The 21,928-nt window shown below is 42.0% G+C and overlaps 2 protein-coding genes across 2 annotated transcripts in view; one reads left to right on the top strand and one right to left on the bottom strand.

The window, feature by feature from the left end:
* LOC119891504 (scavenger receptor cysteine-rich type 1 protein M160-like) overlaps positions 1 to 21,928 on the top strand; it is a 1,270,577-nt gene that overhangs the window by 1,113,005 nt on the left and 135,644 nt on the right. The window lies entirely within an intron of this gene.
* The window catches only part of adam9 (ADAM metallopeptidase domain 9), a gene marked incomplete in the record, with an annotated part of 55,064 nt that overhangs the window by 32,440 nt on the left and 696 nt on the right, over positions 1 to 21,928 (bottom strand). The window contains 1 exon segment of the mRNA XM_038703264.1: positions 7,326 to 7,426. Coding sequence (XP_038559192.1) covers positions 7,326 to 7,426 — 101 coding nt within the window.

Raw genomic sequence — 21,928 nt, 5'->3', positions numbered from 1 at the left:
CTCCAGATGTCGATAATTATCACGATAAGTATCACATCGAGTTTAAAGGCTGAGCTCTGCTCCCGAGTGGAAGTTGAAGAAACCTGACGGTCTTTATGGTCAGAACGAACACTTGAGGCCAAACAGTGGAGGCAGAACTTTAAAAACTATTATGATCAAATCTTTCTCAACAAATATGCATGAATAAAATCAAGTAAAAGCTTTTTTCAGTCCTTTTTTCTCAACAAAATAAACATCTTAGTAAAAAAAAAAAGTCCTAATTCGTGTCTGATTCAAATGAATAAAATCAAACAGTTATTGAATATTTATTAAACATTTGAAAAAAATTATGTTGCGATAATTACTGTTATTGTTTTATTGTCCGGCCCTGAGTTGTTGTTTAGGTTGGTTAAGGTTAGCCAATCAGAGGCAGAGTAGGGGGCAGTGAGAGGTTCAGGATCAGGGTTTGATCTCGAGTGGCCTGAACTACAAAGGGAGTTCAACCTACTCAGAGTTAACTCAGGTTGACAAACTGACCGCCGACACTCAAGTTAAACTGTTCTACGAAGGGGGATCAGATGTTGGTTAGTTGAGTCCGAGTTAACTTATTTGGAGTCGGTGCGCGTTCACATAAAAGTGGCGTGTTCGGCCGTGCAGGCAGAGTTTTTTTGCAACGCCGCATGCTCCGTATTTCTCCAAAGGAACGCACATTGGTAGTGTCAGAAAATTATGAATGTAAAGACAAGTTAACGGCTAAATCATAATCAAGATAAATCAAGATAACAGGTGACAAAGCCAGAGAGGCTTCTTAGTTCTTATTGTAGTTCTAATCTCTTATTATGTATTTTATGGGCTCTTCTTTTATGTGCAATATGATGAAGATGTAAAGGTCCAACTGCACATAAGGTCCATTGTAACAGAAAACAAGGAGCCAGAGGAGAGGGGGAATAATCTGAGACAGAATTTAATTTCCACGATTAATCTACAAGTAAAAAACTTGAATATTCTCTGACATTATAGTCACACATTCATGAGAGCAGCTTCACTTTGCAAAGCTGCAACATCTCACACACACGTCTGCCGTGCAGGCCAATTATGTGCAGTGGAAAGTTATATTAAACTTCACGATCGGATTCAGTAGTGAGGAAATACTCCTGAGTTTAGCCCACAGTCTCTATCATGCACCTTAAAAACCTTTCCGTGGATTGGGCGTCTACAGACGAAAACACCAGAGTTTTGCTTTTTTGTGACTTTAATTTCAGGGAATTTTCAGATTTTTCTTCTTGTAAATTTGAAACCTTCATCTAGGATTTTTTTTTTCTTGGTTTATTAACCCCCACCCCGTAATTTTTGCCACGTAAAATAGTCAATCTAAATATGTGAAAACACTCAGCAGAATTCAATTATAGCCTACAGATGGGCTCCATCTAAGAAACTGTCCCGTTAATTAATTAAGATTCCTCTCTAAATCCCCGAGGCTGCAGGACTCGCTGTCTGAACGTGATGCTGTTGTGTTCAGAACTTCAGTGCAGCCGCAGAGGAACAAATCAGGCTGAAATCTAAACATATTTTATGAAGTGGTGTGTATTAATACTTCATCATTAACACTGAGTACAGATGTGGTGTGTAGTCCACCTGCAGGGGAACCTCGAGTTAACCACGAACAAATCCTGCTCGGAGCGGTTTAGAGATGCGGCGTAAAATTGCCATGGCAACAGACCTCGGGTAACACCCGTCCACCTTTCGTAGTACAGGTTAATCAGGAAGTTACACCCGACGTCACCAAGTTACTCCTGAAGTTACCTGGATAAGCCAGTTACCCCGCTTCGTAGTACAGGCCACAGGTGTGAACAGGAAGCTCAGAGAAAGGCCAAAAAGCAAAAGTCTGACAAACTAAACTCAAGGTCACCTGAGCCGCTGACTCACCTGGCAGACATTCGCCTCGCTGTGTGTGTGTGTGTGTGTGTGTGTGTGTGTGTGTGTGCGGCTGCCAGCAGGTGTGTGATTACAGCGGGGGTGAACACACACACACACACACACACAGACAGCTGGTGTGAGTGCTGGAGATGAACCAGGGCAGGAAGTCAGCGGTGGACTACATCACCCAGCTGCCAACAGCAGCTCCTCTGTCCTCTAACCCAGCAGGGGTCAAAGGTCAACAGAGGACCAGACACACCCGCCCTGCCCGAAGTTATTACTCACCGAATGATTCAGGCTCTGCAAGTTATTTTTATTGTTATATCACAAAAAGTAACTTGTCTTATTAAAAGAAGATGTGATTTTCACCTGTAGTGCCATGAAGTGTTTAGCTTAGCTTAGCACAAACACTGGAAGCAGGGGGAAACTGTTAGCCGCCTAGCTCCATCAAAAGCCTTATTTAGACGCCGGTGAAATGACTCGTAGGTACAGGAAGGTTTGAAACCCGCAGTGGATGCTTCAGACGGCAGCTGATTCCTTCCTGTTAAAATGGCGTCCACAGAAAGGGCGTCTTGTTGCCAGCGACAGGCTCAGACTGTTACACCAGGTGTCTGACAGCAGCATGGAGAGGATCCCTAAAAGGATCCCTAAAAGGATCTCCCGGTGACCCCCTTTGTTTTTAAACAGACTCAAGGACAGCTCTCGCTCTGAAATCTCGCGAGAGGCCAGTTGTTGCAGGAAGACACGCGTGGAAACGAGGGGGAGGATTTCGTTGTGTACGTGGAGCAGCTGACTATGTGTTCCCTGTCCAGCTGCGATGCGGTTTTGTTCTGTCCTCTTCCCGGCGTCAAGTTACTCTGGTGTCTCAGGAGTGGGACACGTTGTCGGCTTGTTGTTAATTTGTCCTTTTTGTGCTTCTACTAGGCCTACCGGGAGCACCGCCCTGTGACCCGGCTTGGTCCCGTCCTCTGCTGCAGATCCTGATGTCTGATTTTGCTGACATGTTTAGATTGAGTTGATTCAGTAATCTGTGCTTGTGTTGAGCAAATAATTGAGTTACAACAAACGGTTGTCTGAAGAATTTAAAGTAGTAGAAGTACTAAAACACATGTACAGCTGGTCCAGAGACCTGCTGCCTGGGGCGGCTTCGGCCATCTGGCCCCGAGCAAAGGGATGCGTGATCATTTACACAGTCTAGGTTTCTGTGTTTTGGGGAACAGAGATCCTCTCTCGGCCTTGAATGAACATTCCCGGAGAGGAACAACAAGAGGGGGAAAAACTAAATCTCTCAGCTCTGACCTAAACCCCACACAAGGCTAATAATATAGAGAAAAGGTCAAGGGATGAAAAACACTATATATATATATATATATATATATATATATGGCATTAACAATAATAGTTATAATAGTAATAAAATATTAAATGTGAAGGGCCATAACACTTCACATGATTAAGTAGCTACGTAGTTGAATGGTTTCTTTTTTTGTCTGTTGTAACTGTGGTTATTGTTGATGTACGATCGAGATCTGCAACGTTTTATTTAGAAAACTGACTGATTTGATCTGCTCTGTGCAGCTTCACGCGGCTTCCTTAAAAAATTTTAACTCGCGGCGACTCACAAGAATTCACGCGATCAGCTCCGGGAGCCAACAACGAACTCCTCTCCCCGACTCTTGACTCCCGTTTCCACCGGCGTCTTCCTGCAACAACTCGCCTCTCACGAGACTTCAGAGCGAGAACTGTCTTTCAGCGAAACTTCAGTTTCCTGTGTTTCCTCCAGCGGCTGCAGAAAGAATGTTAGAAAATGTTTCTACTTGTCAGCTGATTTATTCCCTCAGTAAACACTTTCCTGATGAGTTTCTGGTCTCAGTCGCTAGTTTCAAGTCTTCTTCAACACAGCGTGATGTTCATTTAGTAAATTATGGCTGCTGGGAACTTGTTTTTGGGTGCCGTCAGTGTTTTTGTCTCAGAGCTTTCTCTCACGGTGTGTTTTCATTTTATGAAAGTTAATTGAAAGATTTTGGACAAAAAAAAATGTCTTGTTCAGGGTTTTTTAGGAGAATTTTTTCCCGGTACGTACGTTTTGTTTTTGTCACACTGTGGGCGTGTCTGTTTTCAGTCAGTCATGTTATTTATAGTCTGTTTAGTATCTGTTTTTGGGTTCTGTCCTGTGTCCAGTATCTGTTATATAGTTAGTCTGTGTTTTGAGTTTCAGTTATTCCTTGTGTCCAGTTACTCTGTGTGCTTGTGCATGTTGCCTGCCTGTGTCTCGTTAGTCCCTGTATATGTACCTGGTGTTTCTGTCTTGTCTTTGTCGGGTCATTACCTTGTGTACAGTGTGTTGTTTGCTCGTCTGCTCAGTCTCGTTTTGCTTGTCCCCCGTCAGTCGTTTGGATTTTGACCTGTTCTGTTGGATTACCCTGTTTGCGTTGGATTGTGTCATTTTGGATTTCCTGAACTCAGCCGCTCTTGTAAGTGTGCTCGCCCTCTGTTTATTAAATCATTGAACTATACCTGCGTTTGGGTCCTGCTTCACCACACACCCCCATCTCGTCTAAATATGGTCACGTCTGGGTCCAAAACACCGAGATGGCGACGGACAAAATGCCAAACTCGAGGCTTCAAAACGGCGGTCCAGAAGCCAACGGGTGACGTCTTGCCGGCCACACTTTCTTCTTTTTACTGTCCATGGTCTGAATATAAGGAATTCAAAGCTGTATTACACTGTTGGACGGCTTTGAAGACGCCACACTGAGGTGTAGCCACATTATTTTTATCTTATCTAACAATCTTTATGTAACGTGATGACTTTAACGGCAGCAGCAGTGATGTGTCCTGCAGGCAGACCAGCGGGTAGTCAAGTTTGAAATAATGTTTATTATCAGCACTGTTCCTTTAAAATGTTCTGCTTACAACCACATCACAGTGTGTAAAAACATCTCTGAAGAGCTTCTAAACTGTTAACGCTGAATAAAGAGGTTAAAGTGAAGATGAAACCTGAAGGGTGTTCAGATGATGGAGCTGATATTTGATGCCTGCAGAGAATAAAAACACGCGCACACACGCCCTGTTACCATACTTTCACACGCCGTCACTCGCTCGCATGTCGCCACAGAGTGTGAATCTGTACGAGTGTGTTGAACGTGCTCCAGCATGCAGGGCGGGAGGGAGGATGACAGCAGAGGAGACGCACATTTAATCCTCCTGTAACGACACGTCTCTGCTGTGTGTGTCTCTTTTACTGTGTTTGTGGGGTCCATAAAACAGGATTTCACTATAGTTGTGAGGTCAGGCCGCTTTGTGGGGACCTAAATGTTGGAGGTTCAGGGGTTTGGGAAGGCATTACTTCACTGAGATGTAGGAACAAACGTGTTGGTTCTGCTACATGAACTGTGTTCACCCTGAGCTGTTGACTGGAGCTTCAACAGCTGAATCACTCCTTATTAATCTGACAGAGAATGATTTCAGTCAGCTCCTCTGCACGTGCACAGGCAGAAGGGGAAACTTTCCTCCACCGCTGCAGCTCTACTGTGGACGCCTTCAGCTGCACATCCAGAGTCCTCATAGGTCGACAGTTGAAGGGCTTAAAACGACCAAATTTTACATTATGAGCAGCTTCCGTGCTCATGTGAAATTTTTGTGAAAACACCAGGTATCTGATATAAATAGCCACAAAAATCCTATTTTGGAGCTGGTTGTTGAGTAGATGGTTAGATAATTAGGTGACCCTCAGGCCACATCCACCATTTTGTCTTAAAATGAAAATAACCTCCGTCAACACCAATGTTTCAGCTGCGTTTCATAGTTGGTGAAGCAGAACCACAGCAGAGATTTCTCTGCTTGGACCGACAACGAGGTGGAACTGTTACTGAAAGGAACACAGGAGGACAAAGAGGCTGGGCTTTAATAAAAACACCAACACTAAAACTCTGTCAGCAGCATCGTGTTTCTGCTTTGCATGAGCCAATCAGGAAGCCACACGTGAGCGTTTTCACCTGTCAGCACAAACACGCTACCCCGGAGTTTAAAACTAGCAGCGTTTTCACACCTCTCTGTTTTAGGTGTTTAGATTTGCCGTTTTTAGTTTTGGGGGGGGGGCTGAAACGTAGCAAAACGTTTCCGTTTTGAAACAAAAACGCTGGAGTGTGGATGGAGCCCAGCGCAGGAGACCGGAGTTTGGTTCCCGTGTGAGACAAAAGGCCAACATTAGTTTTTGTTAGCGTTAGCTAGCCAGTGTTAGCATTAATTTTAGGGAAAATTCTTGTTGATTTTTAACGTTTTATGTAGCATTTTGTAGCGTTTCATGCAGCCTTAGTTAGCCGCCGTTAGAGCTAGCTAACTATGTTACTGTTAAAGGTGCTGACAGCCCCCGAAGCCCTTTATCCTTTTTACCCTAACCATCACAGGGCGCTAGAGAGCACCAGGTAACTATACCTTATAACCAAGTACATCAAGTGTTCAACACATTGGGAAACTTTCAAAATCTCAAAAGTGTAAATTGCGTGATGACTGCCGCACGCCGCTTACCTGAATTACCTGAATGTTAGCATGTAGATGTGTTCAGGGTGGGACTGTTATCAAACTTGCACACTGAAGTTATAACAACTACCTGTTTCAAGGCAAATGATTGATATTTTACGCCACGCCACGGGCACGCCGTTCCACGAAACCTCACAGATAGCACAACTTTTCATCGTCGAAGCCTTTAGATTGCACAGCAACAATTTGAAGTTGATCAGATTAATTTTATAGGAGGAGTTTGTTAAAGTACATAACCTATGAAACGCAAAAAAATACCATTAAATTCTAAATGGCCGACTTGCTGGTGGATTTAGGACATCGCCGCCTGTGGCTTTTTTGTAGGTCGGGACCTGATACAGCCCAAATTTTGTACAATTCGGTGAAACGTGGCCCATGCACAAAAACCATATGACATAAATATTCGGCATGTTTGAATTTTGAAAAAAAGGTTTAGGCCGCCAAAAATGCGATTCATTCGGGAAAAACAAAGAAACAAAAAATTCCTTTCAACAGGATCCTTGCAAGTTTGTGCCCGGGCCCTTATGACAATAATAAATAATAATATTAATAAATAAATATTGTTTTTCTCTCATTATTAACCTTCCTTGTTGACCAAACAGAGAAACCCGGCCTCTCTCCATAAAAATAGTGACAACAGTATTTTAATGGCAGATCCCCACAAAACAGCTTTTCCAGTAACAGCCGTGTGACGTATGAACTGTTCTGGTTACATGGAGATGATGAGCTGCTGTCACGGTGAGGACGGAGTGAGGTCACGCAGTCAGGAGGTGGAACTGACTGCTCAGCTGCTGAGTTTGTGTTTGCTAAAGGTCAGAGGTCACGCAGCAGATAAAAAGAAATGAAAAACAACAGGCTGAAACTTTAAAGCAGTAAAAGCTCAGTACCTGATTGGGGGGTCTTCCGTCCACGTCCCGCCTCAGCCTGCCTCCTATTGGTCGAGGGACAGTCAGCTGATAGGAAGAGAGGTGTTCTGTCTGCTGAGAGTCTGCAGGAGGAAACAGTCAGTCAGTCAACAGAGGAACACGGAAACTAATCTGATAACTTACAGAAGCCTGAATGGAAAACTTTTTAAACTTCAGACTTCAGCTTCCTCTAAAAGAAAAGTCTCTCTAAAACCTCCTGTGGGGAGACGAGCTGGACTATTCTGGTTTAGTCCAACCAACCCGTTCTCACACGCTTTGTCAACCCCACTTTGGCGTTAGCATTGTTAGCAAGAAGTTAGCAAGAATAAATGTGTTTTGGGCACCAAAACTACTTGGAAAAGATTGTGTTTTAGTTTAAAATATCTATGTTAACTATGTGACAAGTTCAGTAATGTTACTCAGGTAAATTACACCACATCACTAAAAGGAATTAGTGTTGACTTTTTGTTTTACATCCATAGACTGTATAAAAGAACGTAGTCATCGTGACGTTACACGTTGGTTTGTGGACTGCTGTTTTGAAGCCTCGATCGGCACCAGCGACACCGGACATGACCATATTTGGACTTGGGGACTCACATCAGCTCTCAGTCCGGAAGCTTCCCGATGGTCTCCTGGCTAAAAGCCCAGCCACGTCCTAACTCTGACTCCTAACTTTGGCGTTGAACAATGGCGCTGAATGGCGTCCCCCAGTGAGTTGAACACTAAAGGCTGCCATGCGCGTTGGTACCAGCCACTGAAGGACGTAGCCATGTGACGCCCTGGGTGTTGTGGTTCTGTTTTTGTTTGTAATATTTTTCCTGTTTTTACTTTTGTCGTGTTTATCAGTCCCTGTCTCTGTATTCTAGTTCCTTGTCCATGGTTCTGTTTTGTTTCGCCCACTCTCTTTTCGTGCTCTGTTCTCCTAGGCCCGTCCTTGAGTTTGTTCGCGTGCTTTACTTCCTGTCTTCGTCTAGCTTTGTTTCCTGTTGTCTGATAAGCCTGATGTGTTTCACCTGTTCGCCCCCTCCGTGCTCCTCCTGTATTAGAATCCCTCTTTATCCGACCACTGTTTGATAACTTTTGAGTTTGTATTGCTGAACTACTCGCCACTGGGCAAAAATTTCTATACAAGATGTCTGTCTGATAGTGCCATAGCTAAATTTAAGGATGCGATTCCATCAGCTCTAAATACATTATCTAGTCACAAAGTAACGGAGGACTCCTATGCTAATTTCAGTCCCTCCCAAATCGATCATCTTGTTGATAGTGCTGCAGGCTCGCTGCGAATTACACTCGACTCTGTAGCCCCTCTAAAAAAGAAAATACTAAAACAAAGACGGTTAGCTCCATGGTATAATACTGAAATTCGCAAATTAAAGCAAATATCACGGAAACTTGAGAGGAATTGGCGTTCCACCAAGTGGAAAATTCTCGTTTAATTTGGCAAGATAGTCTTAAAACTTATAGGAAGGCCCTCCGTAATGCCAGAGCAGCGTACTACTCGTCATTAATAGAGGAAAATAGGAACAGACTATTAACTAGACAGGCTGACAGAGAGTCACAGCTCTATTGAGCCAAGTATTCCCATAGCTCTCAGTAGTTACGACTTCATGAGCTTTTTAATGATAAAATTCTAGCTATTAGAGACAAAATTCACCAAGACCTGCCCTCAATTGGCACCGACTTATCTCTTAACTCAGGAACCTTAGAAACAGCTGTAGAACCAGATATATGTTTAGACTGCTTTGCTTCCCTCAATCTTTACCAACTAACTTCAATAATTTCTTCATCTAAACCATCAACCTGCCTCTTAGACCCCATCCCGACTAGGCTGCTTAAAGATGTTTTACCCTTAGTCAGCACCTCTATACTAGATATGATCAATCTATCTTTATCAACAGGCTATGTACCACAGTACTTTAAAGTAGCTGTAATTAAACCTCTTCTGAAAAAGCCCAAACTTGATCCGGATGTTTTAGCCAACTATAGACCTATATCTAACCTTCCATTTCTCTCTAAGGTTCTGGAGAAAGCAGTTGCTAAACAGCTGTGTGACTTTCTACAGAGCAATAGTTTATTTGAGGATTTTCAGTCAGGATTTAGAGCTCATCATAGCACAGAGACAGCACTGGTGAAAATTACTAACGACCTCTTTATTGCATCAGACAAAGGACTTGTCTCTGTACTGGTTTTATTAGATCTTAGTGCTGCATTTGATACCATTGACCATCAGATCCTATTGCAGAGACTAGAACATTTCATTGGCATTAAAGGAACCGCTCTAAGCTGGTTTAAGTCCTATTTATCAGATCGATTTCAGTTTGTACATGTTAACGATGAGTCCTCCATGCACGCCAAAGTTAGTCATGGAGTTCCTCAAGGATCTGTCCTCGGACCAATCCTCTTCACTTTATATATGCTTCCTTTAGGCAATATTATCAGGAAAAAATTCCATAAGCTTTCATTGTTATGCAGATGATACTCAGTTATATCTATCGATCAAGCCAGATGAAACTCATCAGTTAGCTAAACTTCAAATGTGCCTTCAGGATGTTAAAACCTGGATGACCTGTAATTTTCTCATGTTAAACTCAGATAAAACTGAAGTTATTGCTCTGGGGCCTAAGCACCTCCGTGACGCATTATCCAAAGATATAGTTTCCCTGGATGGCATCGCCTTGGCCTCCAGCACCACTGTGAGGAATCTTGGAGTTATCTTTGATCAGGACATGTCGTTTAAGTCTCACATTAAGCAAATTTCAAGGACCGCCTTTTTTCACCTACGTAATATTGAGAAAATCAGGAACATCCTGTCTAAAAATGATGCAGAAAAACTAGTCCATGCATTTGTTACTTCTAGGCTGGATTACTGCAATTCCTTATTATCAGGCTGCTCGAAAAAGTCCATTAAGACTCTTCAGCTGATCCAGAATGCTGCAGCACGTGTTCTGACAGGAACCAGGAAAAGAGATCACATTTCTCCTGTCTTAGCTTCTTTGCATTGGCTTCCAGTAAAATCCAGAATAGAATTTAAAATCATTCTTCTTACCTACAAAGCTCTTAATGGTCAGGCACCATCTTATCTTAAAGAGCTCATAGTACCTTACTACCCCACCAGAGCACTGCGCTCCCAGAATGCAGGGTTACTTGTGGTTCCTAGAGTCTCCAAAAGTAGACTAGGAGCCAGAGCGTTCAGCTATCAAGCTCCTCTCCTGTGGAACCAGGTTCCAGTTTGGGTTCAGGAGGCAGACACCATCTCCACATTTAAGAGTAGGCTTAAGACTTTCCTCTTTGATAAAGCTTATAGTTAGGGCTGGCTCAGGTGAGTCCTGAACCATCCCTTAGTTATGCTGCTATAGGCCTAGACTGCCGGGGGATTTCCCATGATGCACTGAGCTCCTCTCTCCTCTACTTTCTCTCCCTCTGTATGCAACCTTATCCCATTATTGCATGTTACTAACACAACTTCTCCCCTTTCCGGTAGTCTTGTGCTTTCTCGTCCCTCTCCTCTCTCCTATCACTTCCTGCAGGTGTTTCTGGCTCTGGAGCTGTGGAGTCTGGATCTGTGGTTGCGGGTCACCTGCTGCCCCTGTGTTCCTGCTCGACACCCTCTGCTGCAACGACTATTGTTGCTAGTCTTATTGTTATTATTGTTATTATAATCATTAACATTACGATGGTTACCATTAACACTATTATAAATATCTGTACCATTTTTCATTCAGTCTATAGCAACATTACCTTCACTGTCTGTACCTCTGTGTGTATATTGTGTAGGCTGTCTCTCCCTCTCTCTCCTTCACCCCAACCGGTGGAGGCAGATGGCCGCCCACCCTGAGTCATGGTTCTGCTCGAGGTTTCTGCCTCTTAAAGGAAGTTTTTCCTTGCCTCTGTCGCCTAGTGCTGCTCTTGGTGGGAACTGTTGGGCTTCTGTAAATATCATCACAGAGTACGGTCTAGACCTGCTCTTTTATGAAAAGCGCTGTGAGATAACTGTTGTTGTGATTTGGCGCTATATAAATAAAATTGAATTGAATTGAATTATTTAATGTGCTCAGTTTAGTCCTTGTCGTGTCCTCGTCGTTGTGTTGAGTAGGGAAGGGGATCGACACCCGGTTCTAAAAAGGACCCGAAAAAAACCCCGAAAATCAGTAAGGTCCGAGCTTATCGATACTGCTATCGAGACTAGAATGTAATTATGTCTCAAGCGTCAAATCTGCTTTATCTTGAAACGCGACCGATAAGAAAACTAATGTTTATTTTTTGATGGCACCGAAACGCGGTACTAAACGGCCCGAGACTGCAGATCTGCTGCTCTCTGTCTCGCACGCACAGCGCCCTGCAAAAAGAGACGCAGATGTCGCTCCGCCGCTGTGGAGACGGTGAAGTTAAGTTAGCTCCAAACTACTCGAGTAGCTGACAGCTGCGCTCTTTATGTGCAATAAAACCTTCGCGAGTAACAAGACAATACTTTATCAGTGCACCTGTCTGTAAGGTAAACATGTAGAAAGGGTTCATTTTAAACTGCTCTGTCCTCAGTCTCTCGTCCTGTTTGTCCTATATAAGCACAGCTAATGTTAACTTGGCAATTAGCCAAATATTACAAACAAGCTAATAGAAAGATGTCTGTCTGGAGCATTGACTGGTCTGTAGTCTTAAAATTTAGCACATTGTTAATATAACAGAATATATAACAACGTTATAGCACATTGAATATTTTCCTCATACCTGCGGGCCTACCTCAAGTATCAATAGTGGTACCAATAAAGAATCGCCGATCCTGACTCCGGCCCAACACGTCTTATTTTGGTACTTTTAACGTCCAGCTCACTGTTTAAAATGAAGTTGCACACAAACCGATTGGTCTATCTCGCTGCCAATCAACGTATCAGTAGCCCTGGTCCTCCAGTCTAACCTTTGACCCCGAGAAGTCAGAAAGGTCGGTGACCTGGTTTGTTGTTTTACTTTATCAGTTTCAACCAGAAACCTGCGGGACGTCACTGGTTAGTTGTTTCTGTTCTGCTCTCACACGGTCACAGATCTCATCAAATGCGTTTAGTTTATATAATTTATTTTAACCGCTGCTGAATGGCCTCTTTTACTGAGATGGTTCTGTCAAATAATACAGTTCAGCACACAGCAGGCATCGATCTAATAAAGTCCAATATCACTGCCGTTGATTTTTTATTATTTTTTATTTTATGGTAACTCTCATTGGTCCTCACAGGGATAGAAGCACACACACACTAACAACATGAGCAACATGTGTGTGTGTTTAGTTTTTCTCCATCTGTTGACAACACAACAGACTAGATGATTAGTAACCCTGTGTGTGTGTGTGTGTGTGTGTGTGTGTGTGTGTGTGGGAGGGGGGGGTGGGGCTAATCTGTAACCATGGTAACGGCTGCATCCTATGCTTAACGACCTCGCCGTCCCGCCCGGAGCGCCCGGCTTCAGCTTCTGTCTCATGTATTGATTTATAATGTGGTCACGCTGTCGAGTCTGAAACGGTTGGAGCTGTTGATTTTAGCTTCTCAGTTTAGCGCGTTAGCGTGCTAACATTTGACATGTTGCGTTTCCGCTGCGTTTTGGTCTCAGACTCGCTTTTCTCTGAGAGTTTGTGTCCAGCTGCAGATCAGTCAGAGAGTCGGTCAAAGGATGAGGCTGTGGGAATGTGGGCCAGGTCAAACTCAGTTTAGTCTGCGCTCTCATTAACTGTTTCAGTGTGACGTCAACACACTCAAAGCTAACATTTAAAAACTAAAAATCTGTTCCCAGTTTAATTTACGTTCTACTAATATTATCATATTTATAATTTCCCCACAAGCCTTTTTGCCTGGGTTTATTTGTGCAGTGGGTTCACACAGAGTCTCTGTGTGTGATAAGACTCCAGTCATCTTTCAGGACTAGATGGACTGATATGGACTGGAGTAGGGCCGGGTATCAAGAACCGGTTTCAAGTTGGACCCGTTTAAGAACGTGATTTCCATAAGACACGTGCGTTTCGATTCTGCTCATCAGTTCCTACCTTTTTACATATTCCAGATTCTTAACTGGACGAGATGTAACAACTGGCAATCAGCCCAAACACGGCTACCAGCCAGCCCATTGCCCAAAATGAAATGAATCCCCTCAATGGGCAACGCTGGACGCACACCTACAGCTACCTCTCCCTAAACCAGCTCACAGTCCAGGACCAACTCATGTAACGGTATGGGCAAAACAGTTAAACCCATTTCACGGCTTAGTATAAAGTCAAAGGCCCCTGTGTCCCTCAGGATTTTTACTGGACCTTTAGCCTCACGTCCTACCTGTGACACAAACCCATCTCTAATAAAAGGAGCATAAGCTGCCCAGACATCCGGTTCAAGCTCAGCTGAAAGCAACTCAGACACACAGTCTGTAACAACCGGCGCAGCTGCTGCCACCTTTGATATTACAGGTTTGTTTCTAATCTGCAGCGGCGGACAATCAGCCTTCCAGAGACCCTTTTCATCTTAGTAGTTACAGTTAGTGTTGTCAACATCACCTCGCAATACTGCTTCCAACTTTGGTGCACCAGCTTTCTGAGAACGCTCATGCGTTGTAGCACGCTCTCTGAAACTCCCTTCATGAAGCAAAAAGTACTCGTCTGTTGACGCAGCCGCACCTGCCGCCATCACACACTTTCTCTCAGTAACATACGCTGCAAAGTGCGGCATAAACATGTTTTTGAACTGCTCCAAAACAACAAGATCACACAGATCCTCAAAAGTAGTGACCTCCAGCGCAGCCAACCAACGTTTAAAATGACCAGTTATGTCCCGAGCAAACTCCGTATAAGTTTGACCACTACGTTTCTCCCAGAACCTAAAACGTTGGCGATACGCCAGCTCATACGCCTTTAACACAGCCGACTTGATTCTTACGTAGCTAGAGCTATTTTCTGCGCTCAAGGATGACTAAGCTTCCTGCGCTCTTCCTGTCAGCACACACTGATGCATCAATGCACAAATCTGCATCAGGACACCCTCTAGCCTTAGCAACACTTTTGTCATGCTCAAGCTGAATCAACAGTTCCTTTTGTTGTTCAAACGTTAAGGCCTGAGTCTGAATCATCTTCCACAGACAACACACCTTTCTCCCTCAACTCCGACTTCAAAGCCACCTTTACGTTCTCTTTGAGGCGTTTGTCACCCATCACTACCGAGAAGTGCTCCGCAATCTTTAGTAGCTGCTCCAACGCCTCTTCAGACGGAGCTGCAATAAACACAATCTGCCATTTCAACAAACTACAACTGGCACATCAAAACCAAAGAAACAAAAGAGTGAACTAAACATGTGCAAGTGACATAAATAACTCAAAACCAAACGTGGCAGTCGGGGTGGTCAGGCCGTGGTTTACGTCTGGGTTGCAGAGAAGGCAGAAGAGAAAGTACTTTGACCAAGTGGAGCTTTATCTCCCCTGGCTCACAGGTCCAAGGTGCATCCGATCAGCAACCACCTCAGCGAAACAAAGATGGTTAACAACAGGTCACAATTATAACAGCAGTGAAGGGGGAAACAGACTAACTAGCTGTTTTTGATATTTATTTAGCATAAATTGTTCTATTAATCGATGTAGGTGCAGCACTAATAAGGAGGTGAGGTCCAAGCTGCTTTGGTGCTGCGCCATGAATGAAAAATCCCTGCGAGAGCATCAAAACTAACTACATAACTCTCCCCACATCTAATTGTTCTAGTTCCTCCTCAGTGAACTTCTTCAGTTTAGTCTTTAAGCTTTTTGGGTGTTGTATATTTATAATCAGCTCTAGCTTTCTCAGCTTTTTGGCCACAGATGTGGTAATAATAATAAATATTAATGGTCCCAAATAATGTCACAATGAGTTTTATAGCCAGATAGAAAGCGCACAGAAACAATGTTTGCTGCACCGTCCTTGGGGAAACACTGGATCCTGTTAAATTTAAATCAGATTAAAAGGAAAAGTTCAGCGTTTTCTTTCTGAGACTGAGGTTAAGAAGACGTCTGTTTGCTGACAAATGTTTCCAGCACATAACTTCCCCTAAAACCCCCAAACTGAGCTGCTGCTGGCGGGCCACTCGTCACGTCGGCCTCCACCCACTGAATCACATCCTCTCTCAAACTTCAATCTTCCTGCATTTTCTCTCCGTTCTGCTCTCAGTTCTTCATGCAGAGTTCACCTCAGGTCATTCTGAGGCTTCACACCAGCAACCAGACCTGCAGAGATAAAACCCCGGGCCCGGTGGCCGAGCTCGTGTGAACGCCAGCAGGAAGTCTTTTTACAGCGTACATTTGCATTCCAGCAGACGTTCCTGTACATTTCAGAGAAAGAACCGCTTCGTTAACAATCTGTTTGATTGTAAATGATTCCTTGATCCTGCTCTCTGCTGGTCCGACAACCCAGTTCACCCCTGCGGATCGGGGAGCAGAGCCTGATCTGATCTCACTTATTCCGGCTTCGCCTGCTGACTTTCTCTTCTACCAACAAACCCGACAAACCTCAAGGAGACGCTCAAGAGATCCTGAGGAAAACGTAGAGAAATCTTTAGGGAAAGAAATTTTAAAATAGAGTGGTCTTTACTGTCAATGCATTTTTAAAAACCATGCAACGAAATTTGGAATATAAAAGTTTGATGTCGGCCTAATGATGGGGCTACGTGGAAGGATAATCCATCCTGAGATATCCTAGAGAAAATCTTAACAAAGGAAAAGAAATCTAAAGAAAATCAAAGAGAAATGTTCCAACCTATCAGACAATCTAGAGAAATGTTATAAAAAATCTCCACAAAAACCTGGTGCAGGATTTTCTAATCTTAACCGATGATCAAACGTGACGTCAGACTGACTTCTGCTTTGTTTGTAAGGTTTTTATTTTTACTACTAAGTAGGCAGCATTTGAGTCTAAGACAGATTTCCTTACAGGGACAATAAAGGATATTGTTCCATAAGAAAGTTTCCTGCAATCTTAAAGAAAAAGTATAATTTTAGACATTTTGAAGGAATTTTAAAGAAAACTAATTTTCAGAAACTCTTCTTTAAGACGGTTTAGAGAAACCTCTTGAAGAAATTATCACAGGTTTAGAAAATCTTACGGACAATTACAGGAATGCTGAAGTGAACCTACACAAACGTACAATACACAGCTCAAGAATCTTTTTCTAATCTGATGAAAACCTCCCCGAGAGTTCAGCGCCAGCTCTGCGTGTGGATCAGCCGAGTGGGTTAAGATGTTCTAAACCACAGAAACTTGACCTGACTTTCACACACTCTGACTGAAACCACACCTGAGCTCCTTAACAGGCCTGGCAACCAGCCAATCAGAGGACAACTGACACCACACCTGGGGCAAGTTCAATCTCAAAACGTTTTGATTGAACGATTGAACGACATGTTTCCTTGCAACGTTCTGCAACGGGCTTCAAGGTGTGTTTTCTCCCGTTTGGTGGGCGTGTCTCAGATGTTACCCAATCAGCTGCCACAAGTTCGTAAACACGACGGTGTTAAGAAGGCAGGGAAACGCATGCCTGACTGTGGCGGTGAATCAGATATTTAAGGTAGCGTTACTCGTTTCGTGATCCAGCTATAATGGCGTAGCTAACGTTACGCTAATACTAGGTGATTTAGTCGGCGTGAGATAAATCAGAGGGGGAAACCGTGGCTGCACAGACAGGAAGTCCCCCTCACTTTTAAATTTACTCACTGAAATGTCTCTCAGCAGAGGAGACACGCTGATATGTCCATCTCTATGATTAGTATTACGATTCACATTCACAGTAATTAGGCTTTGCAAGAGCTGCACAGATGCTCTGCCCTCTGATTGGTGGAGGTGGTACCTGCAGACACAACTCAGGGATGTAAACACAGCAAACCTTTATGCATGTTTTCCTATAAAAAACCCAACTGAATCCCATTTAAAGATGTTATTTACAGTAAGCAGCGCACAGTGTTGCTTCGCCTTTGCGCGTGAGACACACCAAGAAGAGTTTAGAAAACACCGCAGACGGACTCTTTAACGGAGAGAGAGAACGTGGCTGCGTGTTTTCTGCTGAAGCTGGATGTGTGAGTGTGCAGATTTTGTGTGTCAGAGCTGCAGATTTGTTCAGAGTGGAGAAGAAGTGAGTCATCATTCGGGGAAACAGGGAGTGCTGCTGCAACCTTGTGTGTGTGGAGCTGAGTGGTGAACGAAGCTGCTGGTTCCTGTAAATGCAATCAGCCAGAGTCATTCAGATGTTTTGGGTCTCAGCTCACTGCACACACACACACACACACACACACACTGGCTGTCAGACTCGAGTGCTGAACAGGCTTTTCTTCCTGTCGGTGTCGGAGCTGCAGGACTCGGCTGTGAGCCCGGCGGCCGACGTCGCTAAGCTGCTTAGCGTTCAGCCTGCCAGAACGAGACGCCAAAACACACACACACACAAAGAAGAACTGAAACACACACACACACAAAGAAAGAACTGAAACACAGACACACAAAGAAGAGCTGGCGGCTCAGTCGTCACACAGAGCAACAGATCAACATCTGACATTTTTACCGTTCAACTTTCACTTCAAATGCACGTTTCACAATCCACAAACAACCAACTTCAAACTTACAACGTACGTTTTTGTGTCTGTGTGAGTATCTGGGACAACATGCTGCAGTACTGAGCGAGCACGAAACAGGACTGCAACGTAAAATCCTTGCGTCCCTCAAAGTACGTCCACTAAAGAGTTAGTTTTTTTGCCACTGACAGGCTCAGATTGTTGTTAAGTGTCTGTAATCATCATGGAAAGGATCCCTACAGAGAGAGGCCTCTTTTTAAAGAGTGAGATCCTTTGTGTTTAACCACAAACTGTCACATTTATCCCTCTCGTCCAACCCACCAGACTCCATTGACAAAAACAGTCATTTTACCTCTCTTGTCTACTGCTGCCTCGATCGGTTAGTTTCTTTGTGTTATTGTGTGACTTTGGTGTTTTTAACTCTTTAAAACACCAAAGTCACACAACAACACAAACAAACAAAAACGCCAGAGTAGCACAATAACACAAACAAACCGACTGACCGAGGCAGCGGTAGAGCAGCAACTCCCATGATCTGCCAGGTAAAATGACCGTTTCTGTCAATGGAGTCTGGTGGCTTTGACGAGAGCACGTCTGGTTAAACAACAAGGATCTTAGTGTTTAATAAAAGCTCTCTCTCTGTAGGGATCCTCCCCAAAACCTCGTCAGACACTTTCACTAACAATCTGAGCCTGGAGCAATTTCAAAAAATGTCCAGATTACTCACACAGACGCACATAAAAAGAAAATCCAGCAAACTTATTTAAATGCCTTTAAATCTCCGCGTGTCGCACAACCCTGCAGTCAGCAGCACACGCCGTCTTGGTGTTAAGAGATTTAACCTCCGTCAGTTTTACACTGAGGAGGGAAACTTTCTGGGTCAAATTCCAGACTCGCAGTAATAATTACTGCACGGCCTCTAAATACGCAGAGACATATGTCTTCTTCCACGCAGAGAAATGCGTCTCAGTGCTGAGGACACCTGCTTGTTTCATGGAGCACGAACGGGAGTTCACCTGAAGTACTTAACACGAGTATTTCCATTTTCTGCTTCTTCCCGTCCGCAGTTTTAAAAGTACAAAACTTGTCCCGTCAGTCATCTCACGACCCGTCGGGTTTATCTGCCGACCCTTTGGAGGGGCCCCGAGCCCTATGTTGGCCCCCTGGAGTTCCTGTGATGTCACTTCATCAGTATTAATAATCCAATCATGTAAAATATTATAATACATCATTCGTGCAACAAGTACTTTTACTTCTGATACACAGAAAACACATTATGTTAAAGAGTATAATATTCAGATAATGTAGTATTTGATACGGTGCCCATCGCCTAATGAGTACTTTTACTGTCGGTACTTTTTGTTGCAAATACTTTTGTACTTTTACTGACGGTACTTTTTGTTGCAAATACTTTTGTACTTTTACTGACGGTACTTTTTGTTGCAAATACTTTTGTACTTTTACTGACGGTACTTTTTGTTGCAAATACTTTTGTACTTTTACTTCGGGACATGTACTATAAATATTTAGTGGTTGCAGTGCAGTAGTATAAAGTGTAGTACAACGTGTAGTATAAAGTGTAGTACAACGTGTAGTATAAAGTGTAGTACAACGTGTAGTATAAAGTGTAGTATAACATGTAGTATAACGTGTAGTGTAACATGTAGTATAAAGTGTAGTATAACATGTAGTACAACGTGTAGTATAACATGTAGTATGACGTGTAGTATAACATGTAGTATAAAGTGTAGTACAACATGTAGTATAAAGTGTAGTATAACGTGTAGTACAACGTGTAGTATAACATGTAGTATAAAGTGTAGTATAACATGTAGTACAACGTGTAGTATAACATGTAGTATGACGTGTAGTATAACATGTAGTATAAAGTGTAGTACAACGTGTAGTATAAAGTGTAGTATAACGTGTAGTACAACGTGTAGTATAACATGTAGTATAAAGTGTAGTATAAAGTGTAGTATAACATGTAGTACAACGTGTAGTATAACATGTAGTATGACGTGTAGTATAACATGTAGTATAAAGTGTAGTATAACGTGTAGTATAAAGTGTAGTATAACATGTAGTACAACGTGTAGTATAACATGTAGTATAACGTGTAGTATAACGTGTAGTATAAAGTGTAGTATAACGTGTAGTATAAAGTGTAGTATAAAGTGTAGTATAACGTGTAGTACGACGTATAGTATAACGTGTAGTATAAAGTGTAGTACAATGTGTAGTATAAAGTGTAGTATAACGTGTAGTATAAAGTGTAGTATAACGTGTAGTATAAAGTGTAGTACAACGTGTAGTATAACGTGTAGTATAAAGTGTAGTACAACGTGTAGTATAAAGTGTAGTATAAAGTGTAGTATAACGTGTAGTATAAAGTGTAGTACAACGTGTAGTATAACGTGTAGTATAAAGTGTAGTATAACGTGTAGTATGACGTGTAGTATAACGTGTAGTATAAAGTGTAGTACAACGTGTAGTATAAGTGTAGTATAACGTGTAGTATAACGTGTAGTATAAAGTGTAGTACAACGTGTAGTATAAAGTGTAGTATAAAGTGTAGTATAACGTGTAGTATAACGTGTAGTATAAAGTGTAGTACAACGTGTAGTATAACGTGTAGTATAAAGTGTAGTATAACGTGTAGTATGACGTGTAGTATAACGTGTAGTATAAAGTGTAGTACAACGTGTAGTATAACGTGTAGTATGACGTGTAGTATAACGTGTAGTATAAAGTGTAGTATAACGTGTAGTATAAAGTGTAGTACAACGTGTAGTATAACGTGTAGTATGACGTGTAGTATAACGTGTAGTATAAAGTGTAGTATAACGTGTAGTATAACGTGTAGTATAACGTGTAGTATGACGTGTAGTATAACGTGTAGTATAACGTGTAGTATAAAGTGTAGTATAACGTGTAGTATAACATGTAGAATAAAGTGTAGTATAACATGTACTATAAAGTGTAGTATAACGTGTAGAATAAGTGTAGTATAACATGTAGTATAAAGTGTAGTATAAGTGTAGTATAACGTGTAGTATAACGTGTAGTATAACGTGTAGAATAAAGTGTAGTATAAAGTGTAGTATAACATGTAGTACAACGTGTAGTACGACGTGTAGTATAACGTGTAGTATGACGTGTAGTATAACGTGTAGTATAAAGTGTAGTATAACGTGTAGTATAACATGTAGAATAAAGTGTAGTATAAAGTGTAGTATAACATGTACTATAAAGTGTAGTATAACGTGTAGTATAACGTGTAGTATAACATGTAGAATAAAGTGTAGTATAACATGTACTATAAAGTGTAGTATAACGTGTAGTATAACATGTAGAATAAAGTGTAGTATAACATGTAGTATAAAGTGTAGTATAAAGTGGAGTATAAGTGGAGTATAACATGTAGTATAAAGTGTAGTATAAAGTGTAGTATAAAGTGTAGTATAACATGTAGTATAAAGTGTAGTATAAAGTGTAGTATAAAGTGTAGTATAACATGTAGTATAAAGTGTAGTATAAAGTGTAGTATAAAGTGTAGTATAAGTGGAGTATAAAGTGGAGTATAACATGTAGTATAAAGTGTAGTATAAAGTGTAGTATAAAGTGTAGTATAACATGTAGTATAAAGTGTAGTATAAAGTGTAGAATAAAGTGTAGTATAACATGTAGTATAAAGTGTAGTATAAAGTGTATATAATGCAGTATAACATGTAGAATAAAGTGTAGTATAACATGTAGTATAACGTGTAGTAAAAGTGTAGTATAAAGTGTAGTATAAAGTGTAGTATAAAGTGTAGTATAACATGTAGTATAACGTGTAGTATAAAGTGTAGTATAAAGTGTATAAAGTGTAGAATAAAGTGTAGTATAAAGTGTAGTATAAAGTGTAGTATAACGTGTAGTATAACGTGTAGTATAACATGTAGTATAAAGTGTAGTATAACGTGTAGTATAACATGTATAAAGTGTAGTATAAAGTGTAGTATAAAGTGTAGTATAAGTGTAGTATAAC

The sequence above is a fragment of the Micropterus salmoides genome, unplaced genomic scaffold (genome assembly GCF_014851395.1).
Source record: "Micropterus salmoides isolate LMB-PRFRI ecotype aquatic unplaced genomic scaffold, ASM1485139v1 Ms_hic_scaffold_7, whole genome shotgun sequence".
NCBI classification, from domain to species: domain Eukaryota; kingdom Metazoa; phylum Chordata; class Actinopteri; order Centrarchiformes; family Centrarchidae; genus Micropterus; species Micropterus salmoides.
This window is presented reverse-complemented; position numbering and strand designations above follow the sequence as displayed.